The sequence below is a fragment of the Ursus americanus genome, chromosome 9 (genome assembly GCF_024610735.1).
Source record: "Ursus americanus isolate L20-20 chromosome 9, mUrsAme1.1.p, whole genome shotgun sequence".
In the NCBI taxonomy this organism is placed as follows: Eukaryota; Metazoa; Chordata; class Mammalia; order Carnivora; family Ursidae; genus Ursus; species Ursus americanus.
Genome location: NC_142135.1, coordinates 7,703,575 through 7,730,219, shown reverse-complemented (window position 1 = coordinate 7,730,219; position 26,645 = coordinate 7,703,575). Strand labels below are relative to the sequence as shown.

General features: G+C 49.1%; 1 protein-coding gene across 5 annotated transcripts in view; it reads right to left on the bottom strand.

The window, feature by feature from the left end:
• Positions 1-26,645, bottom strand: part of ZFAT (zinc finger and AT-hook domain containing) — a 277,561-nt gene that overhangs the window by 90,515 nt on the left and 160,401 nt on the right. For 4 of the 5 annotated variants that reach the window (XM_045812193.2, XM_045812190.2, XM_087864596.1 and 1 more), the window contains 7 exons: positions 26,262-26,412; positions 19,603-21,053; positions 18,584-18,816; positions 4,671-4,787; positions 4,345-4,432; positions 2,374-2,523; positions 427-600 (listed from right to left, as the gene is read on the bottom strand). In XM_045812193.2, the coding sequence (XP_045668149.2) occupies positions 427-600; positions 2,374-2,523; positions 4,345-4,432; positions 4,671-4,787; positions 18,584-18,816; positions 19,603-21,053; positions 26,262-26,412 (2,364 nt within the window). The remainder of the gene's footprint in view (positions 1-426; positions 601-2,373; positions 2,524-4,344; positions 4,433-4,670; positions 4,788-18,583; positions 18,817-19,602; positions 21,054-26,261; positions 26,413-26,645) is intronic. The other variant, XM_087864595.1, reaches the window with a different exon arrangement.

Genomic DNA, 26,645 nt, shown 5'->3' with positions numbered 1-26,645 from the left:
GACTGAATGTAAAACCCTGAGGTAGTTTCGATGATACGCATCCACTTGGAAACATCAGGTCAGGTGTGATCATGGCTGCCCCTCAAGGTCTTCAGGTTTAGGTGGGGATGGAGGGCTGAGGATGATTGAACTTTCAGATCAAGGCCTCCTGAGGGTGCCTTATTCCCTGAAGCAGTGTCCCCTCCACACCCACCCACCCATGCACACACGCCCAGCACTGGGGGAGGTCAGGCAGGGCTCCAGTCCTGAGCACAGGGCAAATGAGGAAGCAGGGGAGTTCTTTCTGCTCTCTTTCAGAATCAAAATTCTAAAAGACCCAGCTCTTTCTTGCCTGCAGACACATCCACGGTTTCTGCCGGACTTGGAACGTCAGCTTCAAACCTCCCTGGGGGAAAAAACTCACTATGCTATGGAGTCTTTACTTACCGTCAGCAGTGTGAAGGAGCTTGTGACTTTTCAACGTCCCTTTTGATTTGAATTTCTTGCCACACATGTCACATAGGTGGGTTTTCTCAGTGCTATGACGATTCATGTGAGCCTTGAGGTTACTCTTGCTACGAGTTGCATATTCACACAAAGAACATTTGAAGGGTTTCACACCTACCAGAGGAGCGGGGGGGGAATATACATATATAAATAAAATCACACAGACACACATCTACTTATATGCGTGTGCACACGTGCGTGCATCCGAAGGATAGATGTGCATATCCATGTCGAACAAAGCAGTGCACCTGCCTGTCCCCAGACTCGCCCCACAGGGGCCTTGCCAAGCTCTCATCCGTGCTGTTCCTCCCGATGGCCATGCCCTAGCCTCCTGGATCTGCCAGGGCCTCCCCCATGCCACTTTGTCTGGTTTGCCCAAGCCAAGCCCTTGCTGCCCTCTCAGTGTCCCCGCGTCCTGCAACTCCCGGCTAGCCATACTGCTACAGCGCATTGCGAGTCGTCCGCACCTGCCTCTCCTCACAGTCCAGGAACTCGAGGGCACAGACCCTCGAGCAGTTTCTGCAGCACACATTCATTACATGCAACTGAACTGAGATAAGCTGGCCGAAATTAAACAAGGACATGTGTAGAAATCAATGGGATCGGGTCCCCAGGATCAGAAGGGTAAGCACATTTTCATAAACTGAGCAGAGCCTTAGGACGTGAGCTGTTGTTGGGCTAAAGGCTTGGACTGTGGGGCATCCTGGCTACTCCCCCTCCACTCGACAAACACCTACGGAGGACCTACTCTGGAGAACACACTGAGGGGGCTCTGAAGCTGAGAAGGCACGGCTCCTGTAGCCACTGTCCAGAGGGAGATGTAAAGAAAAAGGCCATGACACCCGGTGCAACGTGCATGGGGAGAAGGACGTTGTGCCCAACACTGAGCGCAGGGAGGACCTGACACCCTGTGTGCCCAGCAATTTCAGCCCTTGTCTACAAGACCAAAGACTCTGCAGTTAAGGAAATCGAGGCTTCACCGGGGCTGCGGGATGTGCCCGGGGCACAGAGGGCAGGTGCTTGCATCCTGGTAAACAAACAGAGCCTCCCAACCTTAGCTCTGAGCTCTGCTCCTTCTGCTTTGTCTGGGTCCCTACTCCACCGTTCACTGAACTGTTCGCCTCTCCCATCCTGACAGTGCTTCCCCCAAGGCCTGAGGACAGATGTCTCTATCCTCCCCGTAGAAAACACTTTGTCCTTCGTCCTCTCCACGAGCCCTCTGTCTGTGGCACTCCAGCTCCTCTGCAAATGTCCGGAAGGGTCCCCCCGCCTCACCCCAGGCCCTGGCTCTGAGCCTCATCCCCAGGAGCACCACGTCCTTACAGCGGAAAGCCAAGTTGGTGGCCCGCTGTCTCCAATGACCTCCTGACCGCCAACTGTCCAAAGTCCCAGAGCCTGTTCCCCGCACCTCCCTTCACAGGCAAGCACCCCTAAAGCACAGCCTATCTTCCTCCTTCCGCTCCCTCATCTCCAAGCAACTCTCCTGCCTTCTGGATTCTTCCTCCACAATGCCGGACCAGAGGCCTCTCTGCTGTCCTCTTCGCCATCATTCATTTGTAACCCAACACCTGCTCACACCTACCACACCAGCGCCCCGCGGCAGGCGCCAGTGACGGCCGCGACGGAGATGGCACTGTCCTGAAGCTCGCTGCCTAGCGCAGACGTCATGGAGATCTTTTTCACTACAGTTCCCACGGAAGTGCGGAAGAACCGCACACCTCTGCTCACCGTGACTGCAACCGACGGGCAGCAACAGAAATCGCTGAGCCCAGCTGGCTGAAGGACGTCTAACCGCCGGGCACGTGACGAGACGGCTGCCCCCTAAAGTACGCCCACAGGAAGCATGGAGACCAAAAGGGGGCTCCACCCCGAAAGAGGAGTACTCACCTTCGTGGGCCCAGATATGCCGCTGAAGGTCCGAGCCGTTCTTCATGAAGTAGAAATCGCAGTACGGGCACTTCATGGCTCGCTTCCCAATCAGACCTTTCAGCTGAACCCTCCTCCCGAGAACCTCAGAAATCGTGCTCATGGACACCTCTAGGAGAAAAGCAGGGGGATCAGCAGCAGCCAAAGAGGAGCGGCCCCGCGAGACGTACGTGAGCCTCGTGACCGCGCCCCAGTGCCTTGGCCGGTTCCAGCAGCGCTCAGCTGGCCAATCGAGACGTGCCCCCCGAGTCACACAGGATTGTTGCCTAAAAATTGAACCAGAATCTAATCAAGTCTCAGATCTAAATATCCGTGAGCATAAAATCCAAAGGATGGAGAAACAAGACCATTAGCAGCATCAGACAAACGCAGGACATGAAATCATCTACAGGAAAAACGACCCGGTCCCTCCAACAAACTGACGTCAAGGGAACAAAAGTAGGGTGCGGTGAACCACAGAATATAAGAAACTCAAGTGACATAACGACTAAAAGCAAAATACCTGGGTCTTGATTCAAATAATCTTACGCCAACTGAGGAAATTTTAAATGAACTAACACCAGGCGGTAATAAAGAGTCACCATTAATTCTGTTTTAATGGTGACCTAGTGTTATGTTCCAAAAACACCCTGATTAGCATCCCGAACTACTTTTACAGGGAAATTACGTATGCGCGGGACCTACTTTAAGATATTCTAGAACGAAAGTCTGGAGTTCGATCCATGAAACCAGTCTGACGAAATGCACTCGAGTGTGGCAGGTGAGCTGTTGCCTATCCGTGGGGGTGCCTCATACTACCCCGTGTTTTGTATGTATTTGAAGTTTAGACCAAAGACAAAGAACACCTCACCTATGTTCACGAGAAAGGCTGGCCAGTTTAAATGAGCACCCTCGGCTCACACCGGACACAGGCTGACAAGAGAACGAGGCCATCAGAGAATCCCATAACCCACGTGTTCCCACACAAAGGTCTTAAAGCTCCATCTGTTCCCACATATAACATGAATGTCGGTGAACTCCGTCATTTCTTTACTTTCCTCCAGTATCATTTATAATCAGCGAGTCAGTCCCCTAGCACAGGAGCAGATACAAAATAAAGCAGATACAAAGGGGACGTGGACGCAGGGAAAAGCACACCCGGCTTACCTGTTCCTCATTTATGCCACACACAGCTCCCACGTCTGTGCTCTCGGGCCTGCCCAATGTGACACCGGGGATCTGGGATCAGCCTTAACAGTGGTAGCCCTTCCCCAAGGCTCTAATAGGGTGGGGGGAAGGGCAGAAAATTGCCAATGACCTGAACACAAGGAGTCAGTGCACCGAGAACGGGGTATGGACGGGGCGGGGCCCTCCCCCAGGCGGGGAGCCCCCAAATCCACCCCAAGGATGGGACTCCAAGGAAGAACGTAGAGAATAAACAGGAATTAGCAGAGTGGGGGAAATGTGTCCCAGGTGGTGAAAACGGAGGTGTGACAGGCATGAATGCCCAGGTGGCTCGTGCTTCACACCTGTCAGTGGCCAGAGACCAGTGTGGGGAGACCGAGGTGACGGTCACTCCAACTCAGCAAGGCTCCTCAGCCTGGGAGCGCGCACCCCTCATAGACCACCATAGTTTGTGGGCAACAAACTTTTCACGGGCCCCCGGGGAGTGGCGTCTAGGTCAGACCTGTTTGTAGGTGACCCACCCAAAGGCATTCCAAGTGAACATTAAAACGGAGGGGATGGGAGTGTGGGGAGACGTATCAGACCAGATAAAAGGATAACATGAAGGAATCAAAACAACTCCCACGTTAAATAAAGGTAATCGTTTCCCTCGAATCCATTCATACTTTCACCCCCCTTTATTCCCATTTCGTGTAATTGATATATAATGCTGTGTTTTAAACATAAGCACTTGAAAATTAATCTCCTCTCCAAGATGCATAACCTTACCAGGATGGTTGGTCTTGATATGCGACTTTATCAATCGGTCTTCCGAAAAAGACTTTTCACACACTGGACAAGAGTAACTCCTTTTGTCCTTAACAGAAAGAGAGCATAATCAGTGGGGTGTCTCATTCAAACCTGGGCTCCATGGAAAAACCACCACCGCCACCACCACTGCCGCCACCGCCACGGCTGCCGCCACCACCGCTAGACCACAGTGCACCTCTGCAAACACGTGACATGCCGCCTGCACCTGGCCCCCCACAGCGGGGAGCTCAGGAGCGCCAGGGAATGGTCCCAGCTCCATTTCAGAAGGGGGGGACGGGGCTTACAGATGACGGTCTGCTGGAGGTGGCCAGGCCAGCAGAGGGCAGGGCTCGGCCTCGAGGTCTACTGCGCGGACCAGCGCTGCTCCACGACCCAACACGTATTATGTCCTCCAGTGCTCTCTGCGTGGTGGGGGGGAGGGGGGTTCATAGAAGTTATTTTACTGAGACTCACAACCACTTTTAATTGATAGGCATTATGATGCTCGTGTTACAGATTAAGACACGAGGCCAAGGGTGATGAGCCCCAAGTCTGAGGGGAAGAGCCGGCATCTGAACCCGAAATGCCCACCCCAGGCTGCTCCTACGACTCCCAAGACCCGCGTGCCACTGAGGCCGCAGGTAAGGGGTCCTCCCACACTGCTCCTCGCTTCCTTGACCCAGCTAACCGCCAGCTACATTCTCACTACGGGAGAGGCTTTTGTCAATGATCCAGCTACAGCTTTTGCTCATCTTTTCCTTCAGCTCACTGTAAGTCTACTGCACCTGCTAATTCCCCCCAGGTGTTACGGGTTAACCAATGTCCCCCGCAAAATTCAAATTGAAGTCCTAACCCAGAGTACTTTGGAATGAGACCTTATTTGGAAACAAGGTCATTGCAGATGCAATAGTTCAGCTGAAGTCATTGTGGGGGGGGGGGGCAATTCCTACATGACTGGCGTCCTGATAAAAAAGGAAATTTGGACACAGACATGCACAAAGGGGGATGCCATGCGGAGAAGGAGGCGGAAATCCAGGTGACGAGTCTGCAAGCCAAGGAACAACAGAGATTGCTGGCAAAACACCAAAAGCTAGGAGAGAGGCGAAGAACAGCCTCTCCCTCACAGCCAAAACCATGCAAACACCTTGATCGTGGGATCCTGGCCTCTAGAACTGGGAGACAATAAACATCATTGTTTACGCCACTCAGTGGGTCGGGGGCCCTAGGGGCTAATACAGGGGGTGAGCAGACGTAGGGAAAGGGACACAGCCGGACTCCACCTGTGTACAGGTACATCAGACAGGTGGGAGGGGCAGGCAGACAGAGCAGTGCTCTGCGTGGGAGTTTGCTCCTGCCCCCCCCCCCAGCATCCCCGACAGGGAAGACAGCCAAGTGCGGCAGCATCAATGCAAGCTCACCAGGCACAGAAATACCTGCAAACCCACAACGAGCTACGAACTGTGACCTGTGTGAACAAACTGCACGAGCCCACAAGAAATGCAGGAGCCGAGGCTGCAAGGAAGGGTTTCGAGCCATGTGTGTTCCGGAGGATGTTCACAGCCCATGTTCACTTGGATTTACAGGAGAACGAATTCCCACCATTTCCTGGGCACCTATGAGGAGCTCAGCATTGCACCAAGTGCTCCCCATGTCACGATAAATGAGTAAGTCACCCCAAAATGCAGTCTACTCACATCCTCACACCAATAAATAATAATAGCAACAATAGCAACCATTTCTTAAGAACTTACTCATGCAGAGTGCTGAGCTCTACGTACCACACACGCTATGAGGCATCTGAGAAGCTGCCCAAGGTCACACACCACCCCCCACCGCCAAGAGCAGAGGACGGTGTCCAAACCAGACCTCTGTACTCCAAAGTTCCTGCTCCTATAAGACAGTGACCAGGAGTACAGACTGAGGGCTCCAGATCCCTAGGTTCAAATCCTGGTTTCACTACTTACTCGGTGGGGAACTTTGGGCAAGTGACTTCACCTGTCAATGCCCTGGTTTCTTCATTTGTAAAATGGCAATAAAAACAGCCTCCTTGCTAGGAGGAAAAAGGACATTAAAAACACATAAAGTGGACTTCCATTTGCCAGTCCAGCACGTAAGAAGCTCGGAAGTCTCCACTCCATCCTAACAACACATGAAATGTTGGACAAACTGAAAAAAACAACAACTCTTCTTAATCTGTAAGAGACATGAGGTCATAGGGCAAACCACTGCCCCCCAAGCTGGAGACAATGCAGAGAATCATGACTTCTTGGAGCAAAAACCCACAGGCAGAAAACTCCCTACGAACCAAGACCAGAGCAGGGAAACTCGGACTGGAACTGACGAGATGCCGGAAGCTCGCTGGGGACAACTAAGAGAGTTAAAAGTTCCAGGGCCACCCACCTTTGTACGTTTTGCCTCCAGGAGCTCCACCTTGTACTCTGGGTGAACCCATGCTTCCGCTTCCGGCAAGGAGAGGGGAAAAGGAACCATTTTGAAATACACCACAGCATTCTCTTGCTCTCAACAAGGCCTGCCCCCAGGGGAAACCAATTAACCAGAGCCTAACCTGGGGGGTAATACCAAAGAATAGCTACCTGGGGGAAAGGAAATACTCACCTTCAACCTCCTCCTACATCCTTCCACGTGTGAAAAAGGATATACCCAAACTCAGACCACTTTAGCCATCCTTTCCCACCCAAGGGAGTTGGGAAAAAACCGAGGAACACTGGTGAAGTTCATGTCCAACAGCAGAGGCTAACGGAGAGACTGAGACCTTATCACAGGATTACAGAAGGATACCCCTCCCCCACATCTTATCAATACATTAATAAAGGCCTATTGCAGTTCCTTCTACCCAGTACATCCTGTCCTGAAGGAAGAAAAAAATTGTAAGACACACTAAAAGGCAAAAAACACAGTCTGAAGAGGCAGAGCAGGCATCAGAACCAGACTCAGATACAGCAAGGAGGCTGGGATTATCAGACTATTTAAAACAGCTCTGATGCGCATGCTCAGGGCTCTACTGGAGGACGCAGAGAGCAGGCAAGAGACGCTGCCCACAATGTAAGCAGAAAGATGAACATTCTCAGAAAAAAACAACAAAGAAATGCCAGAGATCAAAACCGCTTCAACAGAAGTGAAGAATGCCTCTGATGGGAGTAGGAAGAGAATGGACAGAGCTGAGGAAAGAATTTCTGAGCTTAGGGATATCTCTAAAGAAACCTCTAAAACTGAAAAGCAGGCAGGAAAGAAGACTGATGGAAACAGAACAGAACGTCCAAGGACCGTGGGACGACAGAAGGTGTAATATGCATGCACTGGGAATACGAGAAGAAGAAGAAGAAGAAGAAGAAGAAGAAAGAGATGAAGGAACTGAAGAAATATTTGAAACAATAATGACTGACAATTTCCCTAACAGGATGTCAAATGCCAAAACAGATCCAAAAATCTCAGAAAACACCAAATAGGAATAATACCAAATAAACTACACCTATCATGTTTGAACTACAGTAAACCAAAGTTAAAGAAAAAATACTGAATGAAGCCAGGGTAGGCGGGGAGGACACCTTACCCCTAGAGGAACAAAGATAAGAATTATACCCAACTTCTGAGAAACCACACAAGCAAGAAGAGAAGAGAGTGAAATACTTACAAAGCTGAAAGGGAAAAAAAAACACCAACCTAGAATTCTGTGCCCTGCAAAAGTATCCTTCAAAAATGAAGGAGAAATAAAGACTTTCTCAGACAAACAAAAATTGAAGGAATTTGTTACCACTTACGCTGCCTTACAAGAAATATTAGAACAAAATAAAGTCAGAATCTTGACCTGCATAAAGTTAGAGCATTGGAGAAGGAAGAAGTAAGGTAAACTAAAAACTTTTATTTATCTTAAGCTTAATTGATCCAACAGAGTTTGTTCAAAATAATAACAGCAACAATGTATTCAATAATATATGCTTTCTAGATACATAGGTTTATATAAAAGTAAAATAAATATCAGCAGTGATACAAGGGGTACAAAGAAGGAATTAGGATTATTTTGTTAATTACAAGGTACTCACACTATCCATAATGTGGAACAGTGCTATATGAAAATCAACTTGGATTATATAGAAATGTATAGAAGTTCTAGAGTAACCACTAGAAAAAGTAAAAAAAAAAAAAAAGTAAAAGAGAATGTATGCTAAGTGAGGAGAGAAAATGAAATCATATAAAAGGCTCAATTAAAACTACAAACGAGGGGGCGCCTGGGTGGCTCAGTCAGTTAGGTGTCTGTCTTCGGCTCAGGTCATGATCCCAGGGTTCTGGGGTCAAACCCCATGTTGGGCTCCCTGCTCAGCTAGGAGTCGGCTTGTCCTTCTGCCCCTCCCCCTGCTCATGCTCGCTCTCTCACCCTCTCTCAGAAAAATAAAATCTTTTTAAAATAAATAAATAATTAAATAAAACTACAAACAACAGAAAAATATTGGAACACAAAGGAACAGAGAACAAGGACAACAAATAGAAAACACTGACAAATATGATAAATATTAATTCAACTATATCAATAATCACTTTATCAAATGATCTTAAATGTACCAATTAAAAGACAGAGATTGCCAGACTGGATCAAGAAACAAGATTCAACAATACGTTGGCTGTAAGAAACCCACTTTAAATTTAAAGACACAAGCACATTAGAAGGAAATTATACCATGCTAACACTAATCAAAAGAAAGGGGAAGTAGCTTAATTAATTTCAGACAGAACAGACTTCAAGGATAGTTATCAGTTATAAAAAGGGGCACTTACATAATGTTGAAGGGGTCAATTCTCCAAGACATAATAATCCTTAACATGTATGCATCTAACAACACAGTCAAAAAGCCTGAGGGGAAAACTGGTAGAATGGCAAGGAGAAAAAGATGAACCCACTGCTTTCGTTGGAGACTTCAACGCCCCTCTATCAGAAATGGACAGATCCAGCAGGCAGAAAATCAGTGAGGACACAGCTGAATTCAACAACACCATTAATCAACTGGGAATAATTGACATCTACAGACGACTCCAAAACAGAATACACATTCTTCTCAAGGTCACACAGAACATTCACCAAAACAGACCACATTCTGGGCCATGAAACAGCCCTCAACAAACTGAAAAGAAAAGAAATCACACAGAGTCTGCTCACAGACCCCAATGGATTAAACTAGTAATCAATGACAGAAAGATAGCTGGACTATCTCTAAATATGTACAAATTAAACAATATACTTTTAATAACACAAGTTGAAGAAATCTCAAGAAAAAATTTTTTTTAATTTTAAACTAAATAAAAATGAAAACACAAGTTATCAAAATCTATGAAAAGCAATGAAAGCTGTACTTAGAGGGAAATTTACATAACACTGAACATATATTAGAAAAGAAGAAAGATCTAAAATCAATCTTCTAAGCTTCCACCTTAGGAAAGCAGAAAAAGATGAGTAAATTAAATTCAGATTAAGCAGAAGAAAAAAATTAAAAATTAGAGCAGAAACCAAATAAATTAAAATTAGGAAATCACAAATACCACATGATTTCACTCATGCGAAATTTAAGAAACAGATGAACATAGGGGAAGGGGGGAAAAAGAGAGAGGGAGGCAAACCATGAGAGACAATAAACTACAGAGAACAAACTGAGGGTTGCTGCAGGAAGGTGGGCAGGGGATGAGCTAGATGGGGGATGGGCATTAAGGAGGGCACTTATGATGAGCACTGGGTATTATATGTAAGTGATGAACCACTAAATTCTACTCCTGAAACCAATGTTATAGTATATGTTAACTAGAATTTAAATAAAAACTTGAAGATACATACATACATACATACATGCAGGAAATCAACAGAGGGAAAAAAAAAGCTATCTCTTTGAAAAGATCGATAATATCATTAAGCCTCTAACCAGGCTAACTAGGCAAAAGAGAGGCCACAAGTTACTAATACAAGAAATGAAAAAGGGGACAGACTACTGAAAAAGGGGACACACCACAGATCCCCTGAACATTAAAAAGATAGTAAAGAAATACCATGAATAAGTCTATGCCCACAAATTTGACAACCTAGAGGAAACAGACCAATTCTTTAAAAGACACAGCCTGCCAAAACTCACAAAGAAACAAATAATCATAATAGTCCTATCTCTATTAAAGAAATGACATCAATAATGTTCCAAAAAAAGGGGTGCCCAGGTGGTTCAGTTGGTTGACTCCTGGTTTTGGCTCAGGTCATGAATTCAGGGTTGAGCCCCGCATCAGGCTCCACACTCAGCAAGAAGTATGCTTGAGATTCTCTCTCCCTCTCCCTCTACCCCTCCCCTTGCTCATGCGCACTTTCTCTCAAATAAATCTTTTAAAATAATAATAGTAATAAAATAATAATAATCTTCCAAAACAAAAAGCACCAATCCCAGATGTATTCACCAGTGAACTCCACCAAACACGTAAGGAAGAAATTATACCAATTCTCTACAATCTCTTTTAGAAAACAAAAGCAGAAGAATTGAACTTCCTAACTCATTCCACAAAGGCCAGCATTACCCCGATATCAAAAACAGACAAAAACATTACAAGAAAAGTAAATCACAGGCCAATATCACTCATGAACAGAGATGAATCCTCAGCAAAACATTAGCACATCGAAACAGCAACGTATGAAAAGAGCGACACACCACGATCGAATGGGATTTATCCCTAGTAGGCAAGGCTGATTCAACATTGTAAATCAAATAAGTCTATCACACCAGCAGGGTAAGAAATAAAAATCACATGCTCATATCAACAGAAACATAAGAATTTGGTAAAATCCAACATCCATTCACGATAAACAATCTCAGTAAAATAGGAAGGGGGATAACCTCCTCAACTTGATAAAGATTATCTATAAAATACTTCCAGTTATCATCATACTTAATGATGAGAAACTAGAAGTTTTCCCACTAAAATCAGAAACGAATCAAGGATCTGCTTACGAAGTGAAAGAAGCCAGTGTGAAAAGGCTCAAACTATACGATTCCAACTCTATGACATCCTGAAAAAAGCAGAACCATGGAGACAGTGAAAGGATGCATAGTGGCCAGAATGTGGAGGGAAGAGAGGGATGAACAGGGGGAGTGAGGAGGATGTGAGGGCAGTGACACTCTTCTGCATGAGGCGATAATGGTGGGTACATGTCATTACCCACTGTCCACACCCACAGAACGCGCAACACCAAGAGTGACCCCAGATGTAAACTCCGGACTCTGGGTGTTACCTGTGTGTCAGTGTCCGTTCATGGACTGTAACAACGGTACCACTGTGGTGTGGGATGTCAATAGTGGGGTCGCTTGTGCCTGTTTGGGGACAGCGAAATCTCTGTACTTACTGGTCAATCTGCAGTGAACCTAAAACTGTTCTAAAAAAATAAAGTTTATTGAGAGAGAACACACATAGAGTGCTCAGAATGGACCCCGGCCTCTCGATAGTGAGCACTCAATGTGGCTGTGGCATTGTTATTAACGCAACTTGGCCTCAGATAAGAGATCTTCTCGTGGGCTAACACACCCTGGGAATCTCCAAGAGGGGGGTCTGAGTGAGCACCCTCCAAATTCCTTTGTGGATTAGATGCCGCCGTTGCAGAACATCTCCAGAGAGGGTGTTCCCTGGAGCACACTTAGGAGAACGGTGCTTGGTATTTAAAAACAAAAACAGGGGCGCCAGGGTGGCGCAGTCGTTAAGCGTCTGCCTTCGGCTCAGGGCGTGATCCTGGAGTTCTGGGATCGAGCCCCGCATCAGGCTCCTCTGCTGGGAGCCTGCTTCTCCCTCTCCCACTCCCCCTGCTTGTGTTCCCTCTCTCGCTGGCTGTCTCTCTGTCAAATAAATAAAATCTTAAAAAATAAATAAAATGAAATAAAATGAAATGAAATAAAATAAAATAAAATAAAATAAAATAAAATAAAATAAAATAAAATAAAAACAAAAGTCCCTCTGAACCATCAAACAGTCTGGCTGCAGGTCCCACAAAACATCTGGGTTCCAAGCGACGCCTGCCAAGCTCAGGTGTCCAAGCGGTCCGGGCAGTTCTCATGACACTGTCCTGAGCTTTGTGTCCAGCCAATGCCACAGACTTCCACCCAGGCTATGCTGTGGGCTCAGGCCTTCTCAAGATGCTCCCATCACTGTCCTCCTGTGCCCTTGACCCTTCAAGGTCACCCCATCACTCCCTGAGTCTGCACACAGGAACTCGTGCTCACAGGCTGTTTCTGAAAGATGGCCTGGCCTGGCGGGCATCCTGGAGGAGGCCTGTTACCACCCCCGCCTGCCCCCAGTGCCCTCATCAGCAGAGATGATGGAGGCGTTCAGCAGGGCTTTGAAGAAGTTTACTGTCATCTCCCCTGAGTCCTTGCTATCAGATTTTTTTTTCTTTTAATCTCTGATCGTCTGAAAGCAATTTATCTTAGAGCTTATCAGGGCCCCTCATTTCTTGATGCCTTTGAAGACTGTCAGAAGGGCACAGGCGGTAGGACACAGGCGGCAGGAGGAGGGGGCACTCTTAGGACTCACTTAATTTTTTTCCCCCAAAGCCTCAGTTCCATACCGGAGATGAAAACCCAAACTGACACAACCACTGTAAAAAGAGCGGCTGTTAAAAGAGTTCCTGGCAGAGGCGGAGAGCAAGAGGCCTGCGCGGTAATGACAGTCAAGAAGCCCAGCCCTCGGAGTATGTTTGCTCCGTGGAAATGGCCTTCAAAGCAACAAAGGACCCTTTGAAAGAAGAAAGGCATCAGCAGGAGTCTGTGGCCACAGTGTGGGGTGTGCGCGTTGACCCAGGGCTCAGGCTCACTGCCCCCCCCCCCCCCGCCCCGTGGACTCCGCCTCGGTCTATAGCTCCAGGACAGGTGCCTTGGCCCCCAGAGCAACTGGGCAGTTCTAAGTGTGACACTAGCAGTGGGTGGAGAGTATCAAGCCTGCCCCCGGCCACCAAGTGTATTAACGATCACATAAGTAATACCCCTGTAAAATATGTGATGTCAAGTTTAAAAAATAGGGTGGGAGATTCCACTCTGAACAATCTCTCAGGAATAAAAGCACGGTGATGGTGTCCGCTGTCCTCCGTGGGCTCACTCATTCATTCCTCAGACCTTCCAAGGGCCCCTGTTATGTGCCAGGCATTGCACTGAGAACAGAGGTATAAGATACTGGCCCTGCCCTCCTGGGGCCCGTGAGCGAGTGAGAGCTGCCACCACACACAGGCAGAAAAGGTGACCCTGAAATTGTGACTGATTTGAACAAGCTAGGAAAAAAGCCTCCCCCCCACCACGGCCCCAACACATACAAAAAAAAAAGAAAAAGAAAAGAAAAGAAAAGAAAGGAAAGGAAAGGAAAGGAAAGGAAAGGAAAGGAAAGGAGGAAGGAAGGAAGGAAGGAAGGAAGGAAGGAAGGAAGGAAGGAAGGAAGGAAGGAAGGAAGGAAGGAAGGAAGGAAGGAAGGAAGAAAGAGGGGAGGGGAGGGGAGGGGAGGGGAGGGGAGGGGAGGGGAGGGGAGGGGAGGGGAGGGGAGAGGAGAGGAGAGGAGAGGAGAGGAGAGGAGAGGAGAGGAGAGGAGAGGAGAGGAGAGGAGAGGAGAGGAGAGGAGAGGAGAGGAGAGGAAAGGAAAGGAGAAAAACCAAATGTGTTCCATTTGGGATTTTGACTCAAGGATCCCGCTGTCAACCGAGAGCAGCTCTGTTTTGCCGGGCGAGCCCCTTCAATTCTCGACCCCCGCCTTGCTCACAGGAAGCTGCATCTCATACACAGGAAGCTTGGGGGGGCCCGAGGTCTCCCGCACTGTAGATAAGCGCCCAGACGGGGCCACACAGAAACAAACTGGTCTGTGCCCACGGAGGAAAAGACCATCCTCTCCTGGATCCTGGAAAAGAAAACCTTGTATCCAATCACTTTTCAGTAACATTTTCCTCCACTTAAAAAACAAAAAACAAAAACAGACAAACCCGTTGATTTCCAGAAAGATACTGGAGGTAGTAGCTCCCTCTATGTCTCTGTGCTTTGCTGGCAACATGTTGCTTTACTTCCAGCAAGTAGGAGTAAGACGTTTTAAATGTGCCCTTGTAGCCAAAAACAGAGCACACACTTTTCAAAGACAGGGACCAAGAGCTAATCTGAAACGTGTGATGAGAGAGCATCCCGCCCTGGACGGATGGATGCCACCTGCACGCCCCGCTCCTACCACTCCCCCTCGTCCTGCTACTGCTAAGAAGGACAAGCTGGCTCAGACGGGCCGCTCCCCTGTGGCCTGGACCTGCGCTGAGTCCCTCACCAACAGCATCTCACTAAATCCCCCCAACAACCCGGGAGGCGTGTCACAGACCAGGTACCAGAGAAGCGAGGAGGCGAAGCCACACCCTCTGAGGGGTCCAGTTAGCAGGTGACACCAAAAGATGCCCTTTCCCCAGTGCGGGCTGTGACTGCTACAAGCACCCTCAGACCAGCCGGTTACCCGTGAGCTCGTCTTAGAAGGAACACAAGCTGGAGATAAAGGGAGAAGACTGACATGTTGTGAACGCCCACCACATGCTCCAGTTCCTGCCATTTCAAGCGTGTCTATCAGGAAGGACTTACGGGGCAGATTCCCAGGTCCCCCTCAAATTACAGTGGAGGCATTGAGCCCAGCAACCTCTCACCCCCATGTGACTCGGATTCGTGACGTCATGAATTACCTCACCTGGGTCAGTAACAGAAACTTATTTAGAGGGACCCACAGGAGGTCACCCATTTGACACTGCCATCTGGGACACACACGCACACACACTGATACATGAACATACTGAAACACGGAAACGGGGGCACCTGGCTGAGCGTCTGACTCTTGGTTTCGGCTCAGGTCATGATCTCAGGGTCATGAGATCGAGCCCCACGTTGGGCTCTGCGCAGGGTGGAGTCTGCTTGAGATTCTCTCTCTCCCTTTGCCTCTGCCTCTCCCCTGCCCCGCAAGCCCGCTTGCTCCTCCCAATCTCTTTCTCGAATAAATAATCTTGAAACACAGAAACAAAGGTCTCAGAAAACAACACTTAACCTCGGGTACGGGTGCCTAATGTTAGTAATTTCTATTTTATCCTATGGCATTTCATTTTTTAAGAGATACTTACTAGTTGTGACTCACTAAACTGTTTCACAACTGAACTGTTTCACAGACCATGACCTACGGACAGCAAAAACTGATCTGGGCGTTCCACACATTTTCTAATTTACATGCCACAACTTGAGAGGCCAGATATGGTACCTAATTTTCATGTTACAAATGAGAAAGCGGAGGCTCGGCAAATGCCCTAGATCACGGAGGTGGACATGGGGTCTGGGCTACAGCACTCCAGAGCCCAAAGCCCCTGGCATTACACATTCTTCAAGTCTCCCCTGCACAAACTCTGCACAGTGCCGTAGAAAGGGGGCTTGCTCCAGCAACATCATTAACTACTGCCTTTGGCTGTCTCTCCACACTTCCTTGATGCTAATACAGCCTTGACTGTAAGTCACACAGCCTAGTTCCTCAGGAGACGGAGGATGTGGGGGAAGAGACCATATTAAATGTACTCACGCCTTCTGACCACTGAGTGCATCATTAGCAAAGACATGGTTAAGAGTCACAGAAATAGGAAACTCAGCCAAATTATCCCAGGGTCCTACTGCAACTAGAATGGACCTGGATGGAGGCCCATCTGGGGTGGGGCAGGGGTTCAATTTAAAATTTCCTTCGTTTTGCACTACATGGGAATTGGAGTTGAAAACAGGCAAGTGCTGGATCAAATGCAGAAAGTCCAACCAGACTTTTAACACACCTGGCCCATCTCTCTGGGTCACACGTAAAGGAACCAAGCCCCAGGCTATGCGAGGTCACACCAGCACTGCTCTCCCAAGCCAGGTAGACCCTTCCCTTACCGGAGCCCTCCACTCAGCACCTGTACATCGTGAAGCTCATTCGTGTTATCTCATGGGACCCTCACCACAACCCTGAGAAAGAAGAGTATACACTCACTCTGCCATTATTTATAAACTGCATGATTCCCCTTATACAGAATCCCCAGCCAGGCCAATCCACAGAACTAGAAAGCAGAATCGCAGCTGCCTAGGGCTTGGGGTGGGGAAAGTAAGCGATGCTAGCTAACAGAAGATCTCCCCACCAGGTCAACATTTCCCTGCTAGCTTCGGCTTCATTCCAGGAATAATTTACAGGCTCAAAAAACAAATGTCGTCTAAACTCGAAATACTGGAACCTATTTTCATAAATGATGCCATCTTACATTGGTAATACAGTCCATGTGCTTCACGGAAAACGTTTTCAATAACCTAGTGTAAATACAAAAGGTTTCCCCTTGGTGTGTGCTGTCTTCTCTGCTGGGAGCTTCCCCCTTGCCTCTCCCTTGACCAAATCCTACTCATCAAGCTCAGAACCCCTCCTCCAGGCAGCCCGCCCTCCTTTACCCTGACCTCTCCGAAGTGGTGTGGGAGGGGAAGGCACTTTGTGTCTCTCCATGCAGGGCAACAAGTCCCCAAATGGTAAGTAGAATAAATGACAGTAATTCTAACAGTCAGTGGCATATGGTGCTTACTCCATATCAGGCATCGTTCCAAGACATTTACGTATATTCTCTCACCTCACCCTCCTGAGGATGGGTAAACTGAGGCATGGGGCAGTTACAGGACTCAACTTGAAGTCAGATGCACGGCCAATGGGGGACGTTTAGCCAGCACTAAAACCCACAGCCTGGTTCCTGGTCTTAACGGCTACACCCCAAGGCTGCCCCTGGCATCCTGTCCCCATGTTGGCCTCCCTCCCTCTTGACTTCATACGCGTTTCTAGCAAGGTCATCGTAATGACTTCTGCCACCCCAGTTTCCCCCGCCCTGAGACAGCACTAGAAGCACTAAGAATCTAACAGCAATTCTGTAAGGAAATAGGAAGAGCCTGCCTTCGTGCCCTACTGAGAAAGAGAGAGAAACACAGCTAAGAGGCCCCAGGTGACAGGCAGTAGCGGACACATGGTCAACAATACAATCACTGAGCCAGGTTCTTGCCAGAACATTCCATCTTATCCTCCCAGGAATCCGGGAGAGCTATATACATAGACAAACATACATTGTGTCTGTAAGCATGTATTAAACATGTGTATGCACACGTGTCTACACGTGTGTATAATACGTGTCTGCACATAAATGCATAGATAATACGCGTGTGCGTGTGTGAAGATGGAGATATACTTTCTAATATATATTTCATACAGAAGGCCGCCACGTCTCAGAAAGGACAAGAGACTTGCCCCAATATCCACAGCTCATGAGTGCTGGAGACGGTATCGGCAGGCATCTAACCCCAAAGCACGTGCCCTGACCCACCCCACTGCACCCGCAACACCCCGACTTCAACCACACTGACAAAGTGCCACAGAGTGAATGATTTCTGTGCTGGAGCACAGTGGAAGCACACCAAGCTTCCCCGCCTTCTGTGCTATCTGTCATATAAAAAGGAATGTCATTAAAGCAGAACCACACCTGGGGCCAGAGGGGCCTCCTTTATACCTGCAGAAGGCTCAAATCATGCTCAGGTGTCCGCCCCTTGAGTGACGTGAGAATTTGCAAAGACATTCATTAAGTTACATAATCACCACCGGAGAATTAAACAAGTTTTACCGTTATGAATATTAACAGCCTCTTGGATTATGTTATCTTTTTTTTTTTTTAATAAAAACGCTTCACAGACAATCTCTTGCAGATAGTCGACAACCAACAACACAAGAGGACGACAGTGGTCATCACGGTTTACTGCGCTCTTCCCCGTGAACCCAATACTGCCTACTGCCTTCCAGGCACTATCGAACTCAGCCTCTCCAACTTTAGTGGCAGCTCTTACTACTAGTACCCGTTATTAATAACTCTTTATAAGGTCATTTAAGAAATCCTTGCTTTATTTCTACTCTGCAGATCTTCTGTAGTTTTTCTCTGATGCTGAAAAATCTGTATAGAGACGAAATTTGTTCAACCAAATCATTCTGCGACATCTGAGACTCTCCCTGCAAAAGAATCCCGGGGTGAAGCACTCTGAGAAGCGAAGCGCCTGCTTGCGGGCACTCGCGTGCTGGGCCCCCAGGAAGCAGGACAGCGCCCCAGGCACCAAGGGTAGAAAGCGGAGAGCACCCGGGGCGGACGGCGTGGCCGCGCAGGCTTGCTACTTACCAGCTCTGTGTGAACTTTCAGATGTGCCTGCAGCTTATATTTATCTGGGGTGTTGTAGTCACAGCCGTCGGTGGGACACTTCAGCAAGATGTTACTGTGTTTCTGAATAACATGGCGCTTAAGGCAGTTTTTGGTGATGGAGGAATAATGGCACTGGGAGCAATGGTACAGGTGTTCCCGCGTGTGGGTGCGCACGTGCATGTCAAAGTGCACCTGGTACCAAAAAAGTTTGCCTAAAAAAAATCATCACGTGAGAACCAGGAAATTTCTTTTATAATGAATTTGATTTTCTTGTTATGATTGTTTACTATTCCATTTAGCTCCCTCTCCGGCCTGTCCAGGTCACCCTTCACACCTTCCTCACTTCTGTCTGCAAATTACTTGTCAAAGGCGGGAAGCTGTAGACCTTAAGGGTGCTGCTCTGTCTGCATGACGTCAGAGCTGGGCGAGGAGGGAACGCGTGTTTACTGAGGACCAAGGACAGCGCCGAAGACGGCTGTGCTCATGCCTAAGTCAGAGTCTCCATACGCTATGACACCCGGGCCAGAGCAGGGCCTCCTACATCCGGGACCACCAGCTCCCCGGGAGACTCAGAGGCCAGGCCTGCACCGTGAGCCGGAAGGGCTCTACTCGGGGCTCCCTATAGACAGCTGCGCTGACAACATGGCCACAACTTAAGCTGCAATTTACACCTGCCGTGTGCCAGGAGGACCATTCTCCCTCGTTCCCATTCTGGCAGAGGTCGTGGCATAAACCACTGCATGCTCTGGACCACACCGGCGTGGCTAACTGTCCAGTCCCCCTGGCTGTCTCCACGAAGACTCTTCATGCTAAACGGTAACACAGGTGGCCACCTGTTACTATCTACAGATGCTGAAGGGTAGCTCATTTGGAAGCGGTTCTTTGCAAAGAGACATGAGCTCGAATCAAACACGAGGGGACTCAAAGTAAGCTGGGGATGGGCGGGGCTGCTGGGAACGGAGCTCACTGGCCACTGGCCCAGCTCTGCCTCTCCTTACCACAGTATTCACACTCCAGGTCCCCGTACACCTTCCGGATCCTCTCACACAAGCCAGTGTTCATCCGTCTCTTCTGTAAACCGTCCAGGATCTTCATGAATGCGCTGATGCCAGCCCGGTGCTCAGAGGCAGGTGTGCAAGAGTCAGGCTGGGGCAGGGCCAGGTCCCCTCCGCCCGTTACCAGAGCAGGGTCTGAGGCCTCACCTGGGTTCGACCTGAGACACCTACCAGGATCTGGTCCTTCGGATGGGGGAGCAGCCACTTCCTGCCCCGCCCCCGGGGGGCTCTCGGCACCCTGCGTGTCCTGGCTTGTTTCCGCGCGTCTGGCCTCAGACAGCAGTGGTGTGACTTCTTTGCCCTGAGTCTGGGAGGAGGCTCTGTGCGGGGCATCCAGGGTCTCCTCAGGAGCTGTGCGAGCCCCAGCAGAGGAGGTATCGTTCTTCAGCAGAAACTCATCAGAAACCACCGAGTGCGAGCGAAGGTCCGAGGAGTCCACAGCAGCTTCTAGCTCACAGGGTGGCAGGACAGTGCTTTCGGCCTGGGGGGCGGCTAAGTGCGCGGGCGGGGCAGGCTCGTCCACGGAGGCCTCCGTCTCCTTCCGTCCCCCCTCGGGCTGAGCATCTCTGGGGCAGGCTGCCTCCTTGGGCGCATTCACCCCCTGGAACACAAACTCTTCCTCTGCCAGCTGCAGCTGGCCCCCCAAGGCTTCTTGCTGGATGTCCCCGCCGGGCTCCAGCAGGCAGAAGCTCTGGTTGATGGAGCTGGTGAAGACCCCAGGCTCCTGCGCGGCCCCGTGCACCTCGCGGATGTGGGAGCGCAGCCGGATGGAGCTGACAAACTTCTTGAGGCATACGGCGCAGACGTACACGAAGGGGTGCTTCCTGACGTGCAGCTCCAGCGCCTGGTACTTGGTGGCCCCGTGGCCGCAGAGCTCGCAGGCAAAGGGCCACTTGTCCCCGTGCACCAGCATGTGGCGGTCGCGGTCCAGCTCGTTCTTGAACTTGCGCTCGCAGATGTGGCAGTCGTACAGCAGCTGCCGCTTGCCCTCCCTGGTCATGAGGCAGAGCTCGTCCAGGGCCTCCTTGACCTTCTTGTCCTGGGGGTCGTGCGCGTCTCGGATGTGCTTGATGAGGTTCTTCACGTCCGAGTACTTCTTCTTGCAGAAGCGGCAGTGCTGCTTGATCTTCTTGTGCACACGCTCGACGTGCACCTTGAGGTGCCCCTTGCTCAGGCAGGTGAAGGAGCAGCAGTCGCAGGCGAACTTCTCGCCGGTGTGCTTGCGCAGGTGCACGTTCAGGTTGGCCTTGATGGCGCTGGCGTAGCTGCACTGGGGGCACTTGTAGGGCTTCTCGTTGGTGTGGATCCTCAGGTGCGCCTGCAGCGAGTGCTTGAACTTGAAGACCTTGTTGCAGTACTCACAAGTGAAGATCTTGAGCTGGGTGGGCCCTAGCCTAGAAACAGACGACAGCACGGTTACAGTTGGAGACACTGCACCTCCCTAAGGACCTTGGATTCCTTCTTAGGAACCAAACACCAAAGGCTCACAGTCAACTAAATGGCCCTGAGCAGGACCACGGGGCCGAGGATGGGTCTCTGTCCCTCAGGGGCTCCCAGGCTGGGGGAGAGCAGACAGGTGAGCGCGTGGCTGCACGCCAGTGTGGCCAGTATGGCCAGTGTGGACAGGAACCACATGCAGGGCACAGAGAAAGAGACCCCTAACCTGCACTGAGGCGGCTGGGAAATGCTGAAGAGGAGACATCTGAGTAGAGGCTTGCAGAACAAGAAGAGGGAGGCAAGAGGAGAGACAGGGAAGAGGGATGTGCATTCACAACGAACACAACAACGGCTGTGCCCCAAAGCTGGCCTGGACGGTTCCAGCTACGTGACCAGTCGTCACGGAATGAGCTCCGACGGCTCCGTCAGACCAGATGCCATCTGCCCAGGTCTGCTCCACAGCTGCAACCATCCACACGCGCCTGCTCATTCAACCAGCTGTCGGGGGCACCCCTCTGCCCTCTGTTGCCACTCAGTGAAGACCCGCATCCCCATGTCCTCCCAGGGCAAGTGAACCGGGGACCTGGCCGTCGGGAGCCGAGCTCCGTGTCTGCGCTTCTGGTGACGAAGGGTCTGCCGGTGAGCAGAGGTGGGGGCAAGTGCTCGGCTAGGAGGGCACGCGTGGCCCGGCCGGCAGCAGGCAGGTGCCCAGGAACGGGAAGCCGCGTGTGCATGTGCACCATGCCACGTCCCCCGCAGCGCCATCAGTAACCATGCTGGCGTTTCAGTCTCTGTCGTCCTCCTTCCCTACAGCTAGTTCAGCGCTCACATGGGGAAAAGAGGGCTACTGTTCAACCGTCATCTGCTAACCTCACAGACCACTTATCAATGATTGTCATGTATGAATACCTGCCCATGTGTTTCAGGCACTGTGTCAGCATTTGTGTATGTGGTGGAGAATAAAAGTACCATCTGCCTCATGGACCTCTTCTCTCCCAATATGGCAACATGTAGGAGATGGTCTAACAGCTAACAATTACTGAGTACGTGGAACGTGGAACGCTATGCTAAGTACTTATTCCCAGCCCTATGGTTACACCCATTGTAAGGATGACAAAACAGTCTCCGCCCGAGGTTGCACAATGAGTACGCGGTGGAGCCAGGACTGGACCCCCAGTGGACTGAGCCCCTAGAGGCTGCACCTTGCTCCTCACCCCCCCCTAACGCCTGCAAACACCACGCCCACCACTCCCCCCAGTGTGACTGCACATGGAGTCCTGCATGGGGCCTCCAGTGCCGCTGCAACAGCCCTGCCTTGCTTCTGGAAGCAGTGAATGACGGTCACCAGATGGTCACCCTGCAGCAGGCAGCAGGGACAGGAACTGGCAGATGAGCCAGACAGGCAGGTAAGGCTTCCTCTCCTCCATAACTGCTCGCTCTGGACGCATGTCCAGGTTGTCCACGGAGGTCCTCAGAAACACTGACCATCACTTAGCGCTGTTAATCAGACACCATTAAGATGTATGCACTGTAACTGCAAAGTCTATATTTATGCAACTATCCCTACAACTATATTTGATCAACACAGGTTGCCTTGTCTTTAAATTAAAAATATTTAAATCGATTGTAGTTCATAAACACCAGAGGGTACCATTCACATAATGTAATTAAAATATTCAAATCTGAAAGTCAGTGCTAGGCGCCTGCATGTGAAACCCAAGGCTAATTTCAGGAAACTAATTTGGATCTTTCTCCAATGACAAAGAAACCCAGAAGGTGATAGATTTTATTGGTATAAAGAACACTGGAGAAAGAAACCCTGGATTCAGAATGTTAATTAAATAAACAAATCACGGTATTTTCTCCTCTAATGCAAGATCTAAACGGTCTTAGGAGAATCTTTTGCTCTGATGTTTCTTGGTATCATTACACAAATACCTGATAAAGCCCTCAGTGCCCTGTTTCCCGCCAAGGATAATGAATCCGATGAAGACTCAGCAGCGTGCATGTGACTGTCGGGTGCAAACCTTGCTCGCTGTGACCGTGACCTGATGCACAGAGCTACAATGTCTGCACGACTGCTGTTACACTATTTCACTCCAGATGTTCCCATGCAGGGAGACAGTCACTCTCACCACTGCATTTAGAAAGTGATCAGGCAGAGCTTTTAAAGGTCAGACCCCTTGATGTTGTTATTCCACGTCTGGAAATATATTGAAAGAAAGCATACAAAATTGGAACAAAGGTGCTCACTGCACAACTTGCCACAGCATTGTTAAGAGCAGAAAACTGCTGGAAGGTTCCAACATAAGGTTCCAACATAAGGAAGATTCCAGCTTGTTTGCACATTTATTTTTTTCCTTCTTTCACTCATTCAAAAAAGTACACCAGGCCCTGGGGACACAATAGAGATAAAAAGAAATACAGCTCATGCTGTCTTGGAGCCCACTTTCTGGAGGAAGGGATGGGTCACAGTAATAACCACAGAAATGAGCAGGTAAGGACCACAAGCTCCCTGCGGTGATTGGGAAAAGACAGGATGATGCTCTCTGAGCCCAAATCAGGCAGACTGATCAGTCTAGGGGGCAGGGCAGGCTGTCCTGAGCACTGGACATTTGAGCAGACAGCTAAGGATGAACAGGAGTTAAGCAAGCCAGGGACAGGGGAGGCATCCAGAATAAGGAAGAGGCACCTGCAAGGAGAGATCAAGGAAGTATAAGGGGCCCAGAGGGCTAGAGTACCTGCTGGAGCCCAGAGACCACGGATAGCCAATGAGGAGACAAGGCTGGAAAAGTGGCAGCCCCAGGAGCCTCTGCAGGCCAAGTTCTCCCAACAGCAGTGAGGCCTTGAAGGGTACAATCAGATGGGCATTTTACCAGATCTCATTGGCTACAGTGTGAAGAACTGAGTAGATTACAGGGACGCCTAGGTGGCTCGGTTGGTTAAGCATCTGCCTTCGGCTCAGGTCCTGATCCCAGGGTCCTGGGATCAAGCCCCACATCAGGCTCCTTGCTCAGCTGGGAGCTGGCTTCTCCCTCTCCCTGTGCCCCTCTCCCTGCTTGTGGTCTCTCTCTCTCTCTCTGTCAAACAGATAAATAAAACCTTTAAAAAAAAAAAACAGAACTGAGTAGATTACAGAGCATTGTCATCACAATCTAACATGTCACGACAGAAGAATTTGTGAATAATCTGAGTATCGGAGGAAAGTAAATAGAACATGATTAGGTACTAAAAGCAAGATACAAAATTGCACTATAAAATATAAACTCAATTTTATAAAAGACATGGGCTGAAAAAAGGTTGGAAGGAGATACATTAAAAATATTAACAGTGACTCTCTTACGGTAGTGAGATTACAAACGATGCTTGTTCTTACAGTTTTCTGGACTTGCAAAATTTTCCATAGAATCAGTCTGTCTCCTATTAATGCGAGAACCTACCTGATACGTTGATGTAACTGAAAGTTTGTATCTACAAAATGCAAAAAAAGTCTCTTTCCTAACTATTTTGTAATTTGTACTATAAAATATTGATAGAATGCATGACAATTGGAATATAGTCTAAATCTGCTGTTTAGATAGGGTGTCTATTTGCCTGTTAACCAGATGACCAGTTAGTGAATCCCTCCCCAGCAGACCTTGAAATAGTGTGCAGATGGTTAGCTAAGGTCTACAAATCAACTTGAGACCAGAAAGATCTTCAAATTTAATTCCATGACAGTTTTGCCAAAGGAATGAGTATTTTTACAACTTCATCAGTAAATTCAGTCGCTCATAGCTGCAAGCGTACAGGACTGAGGCTACAAATTAATGAAGCATCCCGTGTGACATCATGTGCATATATTTTGTCATTTATTGTCACCACTAAAAGAAGTCAGACCGTACTAGAGACAATCTTACGGCTGGGATAATGGAGGCTCAGAGGCAAACCCGCTTATGTCGGGTACTATAGAGTAAAAGCCTCATCCAGACGATAGCCACGTCTCTCCTGCTCCCTCTCCTCCCCAGCGCCTGGTACATAACAGGCGTTTAATCTGTGGAGCTGAGAGTAGAAGAGTCGAGAGCCAAGCCAGGTCTGCTTGGCACTAAATCTATGCTCTCTTCAAGAACAGCTCATTTCCCCTCTTCCAGAAACAGGTGAAACCCACTGGCGACTGGCATTTTTACCGTCCTTCCTCTCAGCTGGGAAAATGTCTGCAGAGCTCAGACGACCAGTTTGCTAAAGCCACCTGAGCTGGTACCAACACAGCTGAGACGGGGTCCCGGGGAGGGTCTGGAAAACGTACCTACTCATTCGCTACAGTTGCCAACTGACCCAGTGTGTTCGGAGGGGAGTTTTCAATGTTGATTACAGTTTTAAATCCTCATATTCTTTGAGACAGCAATTTCAACTCTAGCAGTTTATGCCACAGGAAGTCGTGAAGAAGCACGGAAAGATGAAGGCAGCAGAAACTCGAGGGCAGCACTGTCTATCCAGCAAACACTGGCTACAGGAGCTACAGGGCACCCATCCGATAGCAAACGCTTGTTACAAAACATGGACTGACGAAGATTTTCAAGGTGAGGCAAGTTAAAGAAAATTGATAACAGGACATTTGCTATTTTGTATTAGAAAAAAATAACAAAATTAAAGTGCTATATTTCAGTATATCATGAGAAAATTATGGTGGCATATGACCAAACTGTCAACAGTAGTTACTTCTAGAAGAACTATGGGTTACTTTAACCCTACATCATCTGCAGTGCTGGAAGTTTCTAGAAGATGCTTGGTTACTTTTAAAAGTGTGGGGGCAGGGGATTTTTTTTCTCATCACAGTATGTGCAGCTTTAAAAATCAGCAAATTAACTAGGGCCTTGTTTATACCTCTTTTTATCAAGGTTGAACATACATTTGCCTTAAGTAAAATGCTCCACCTTCATTAAGCCAACTGGTGCTCAGTTCCAAAAGCATGGGGACCTGCCACACATATCATGGAAGCAAAGCAGGCTCGGTCAACACACAAGATCCGTAATGGAGGGTCTGACTCCTAGGTTACATCAAGAAACCAATGTCCTCCACAACTCAGTTTGCAGAGTCCTGATAAGCTAACGTGCTCGTCGTCTGGCCCACTACAGCCATCACTGGAGTCCAGCTCTGGCTGAAGGCACACGGCACAGACACCTCACCTGCTGGACTTCATGGGCTGCTCATACGGTGTCTGCTGAATGGCATACTCCTGGTACCCTCTCCGAGGCGCCAGGTCAGCCGTGGTGGCCTCGGGGTTGGCAGTGCCGGTCTCCGGGGGCCCGGCCTCCACTGGAACGATCTTGGTAGCACCTGAGATGAAGGTACAAGGCACCGCACGTTAAAGAGGCACCACGAGGGGCTCTGACCCCACCCCACGCAGGAGCAGAGCCCCGGAAGTGTTTCTTTACTATTTGGCATGCTTGCAAGGTATCGGTTTTCCTGCAGTTCACACATTTAACTTCTGTGTCTGTGGCTGTGCTAGTGTGTTTGCGGAGGGGAAAGGGCAAGTTTTCTAGTAATCTAGCAAAACATCCTTCTGGGCC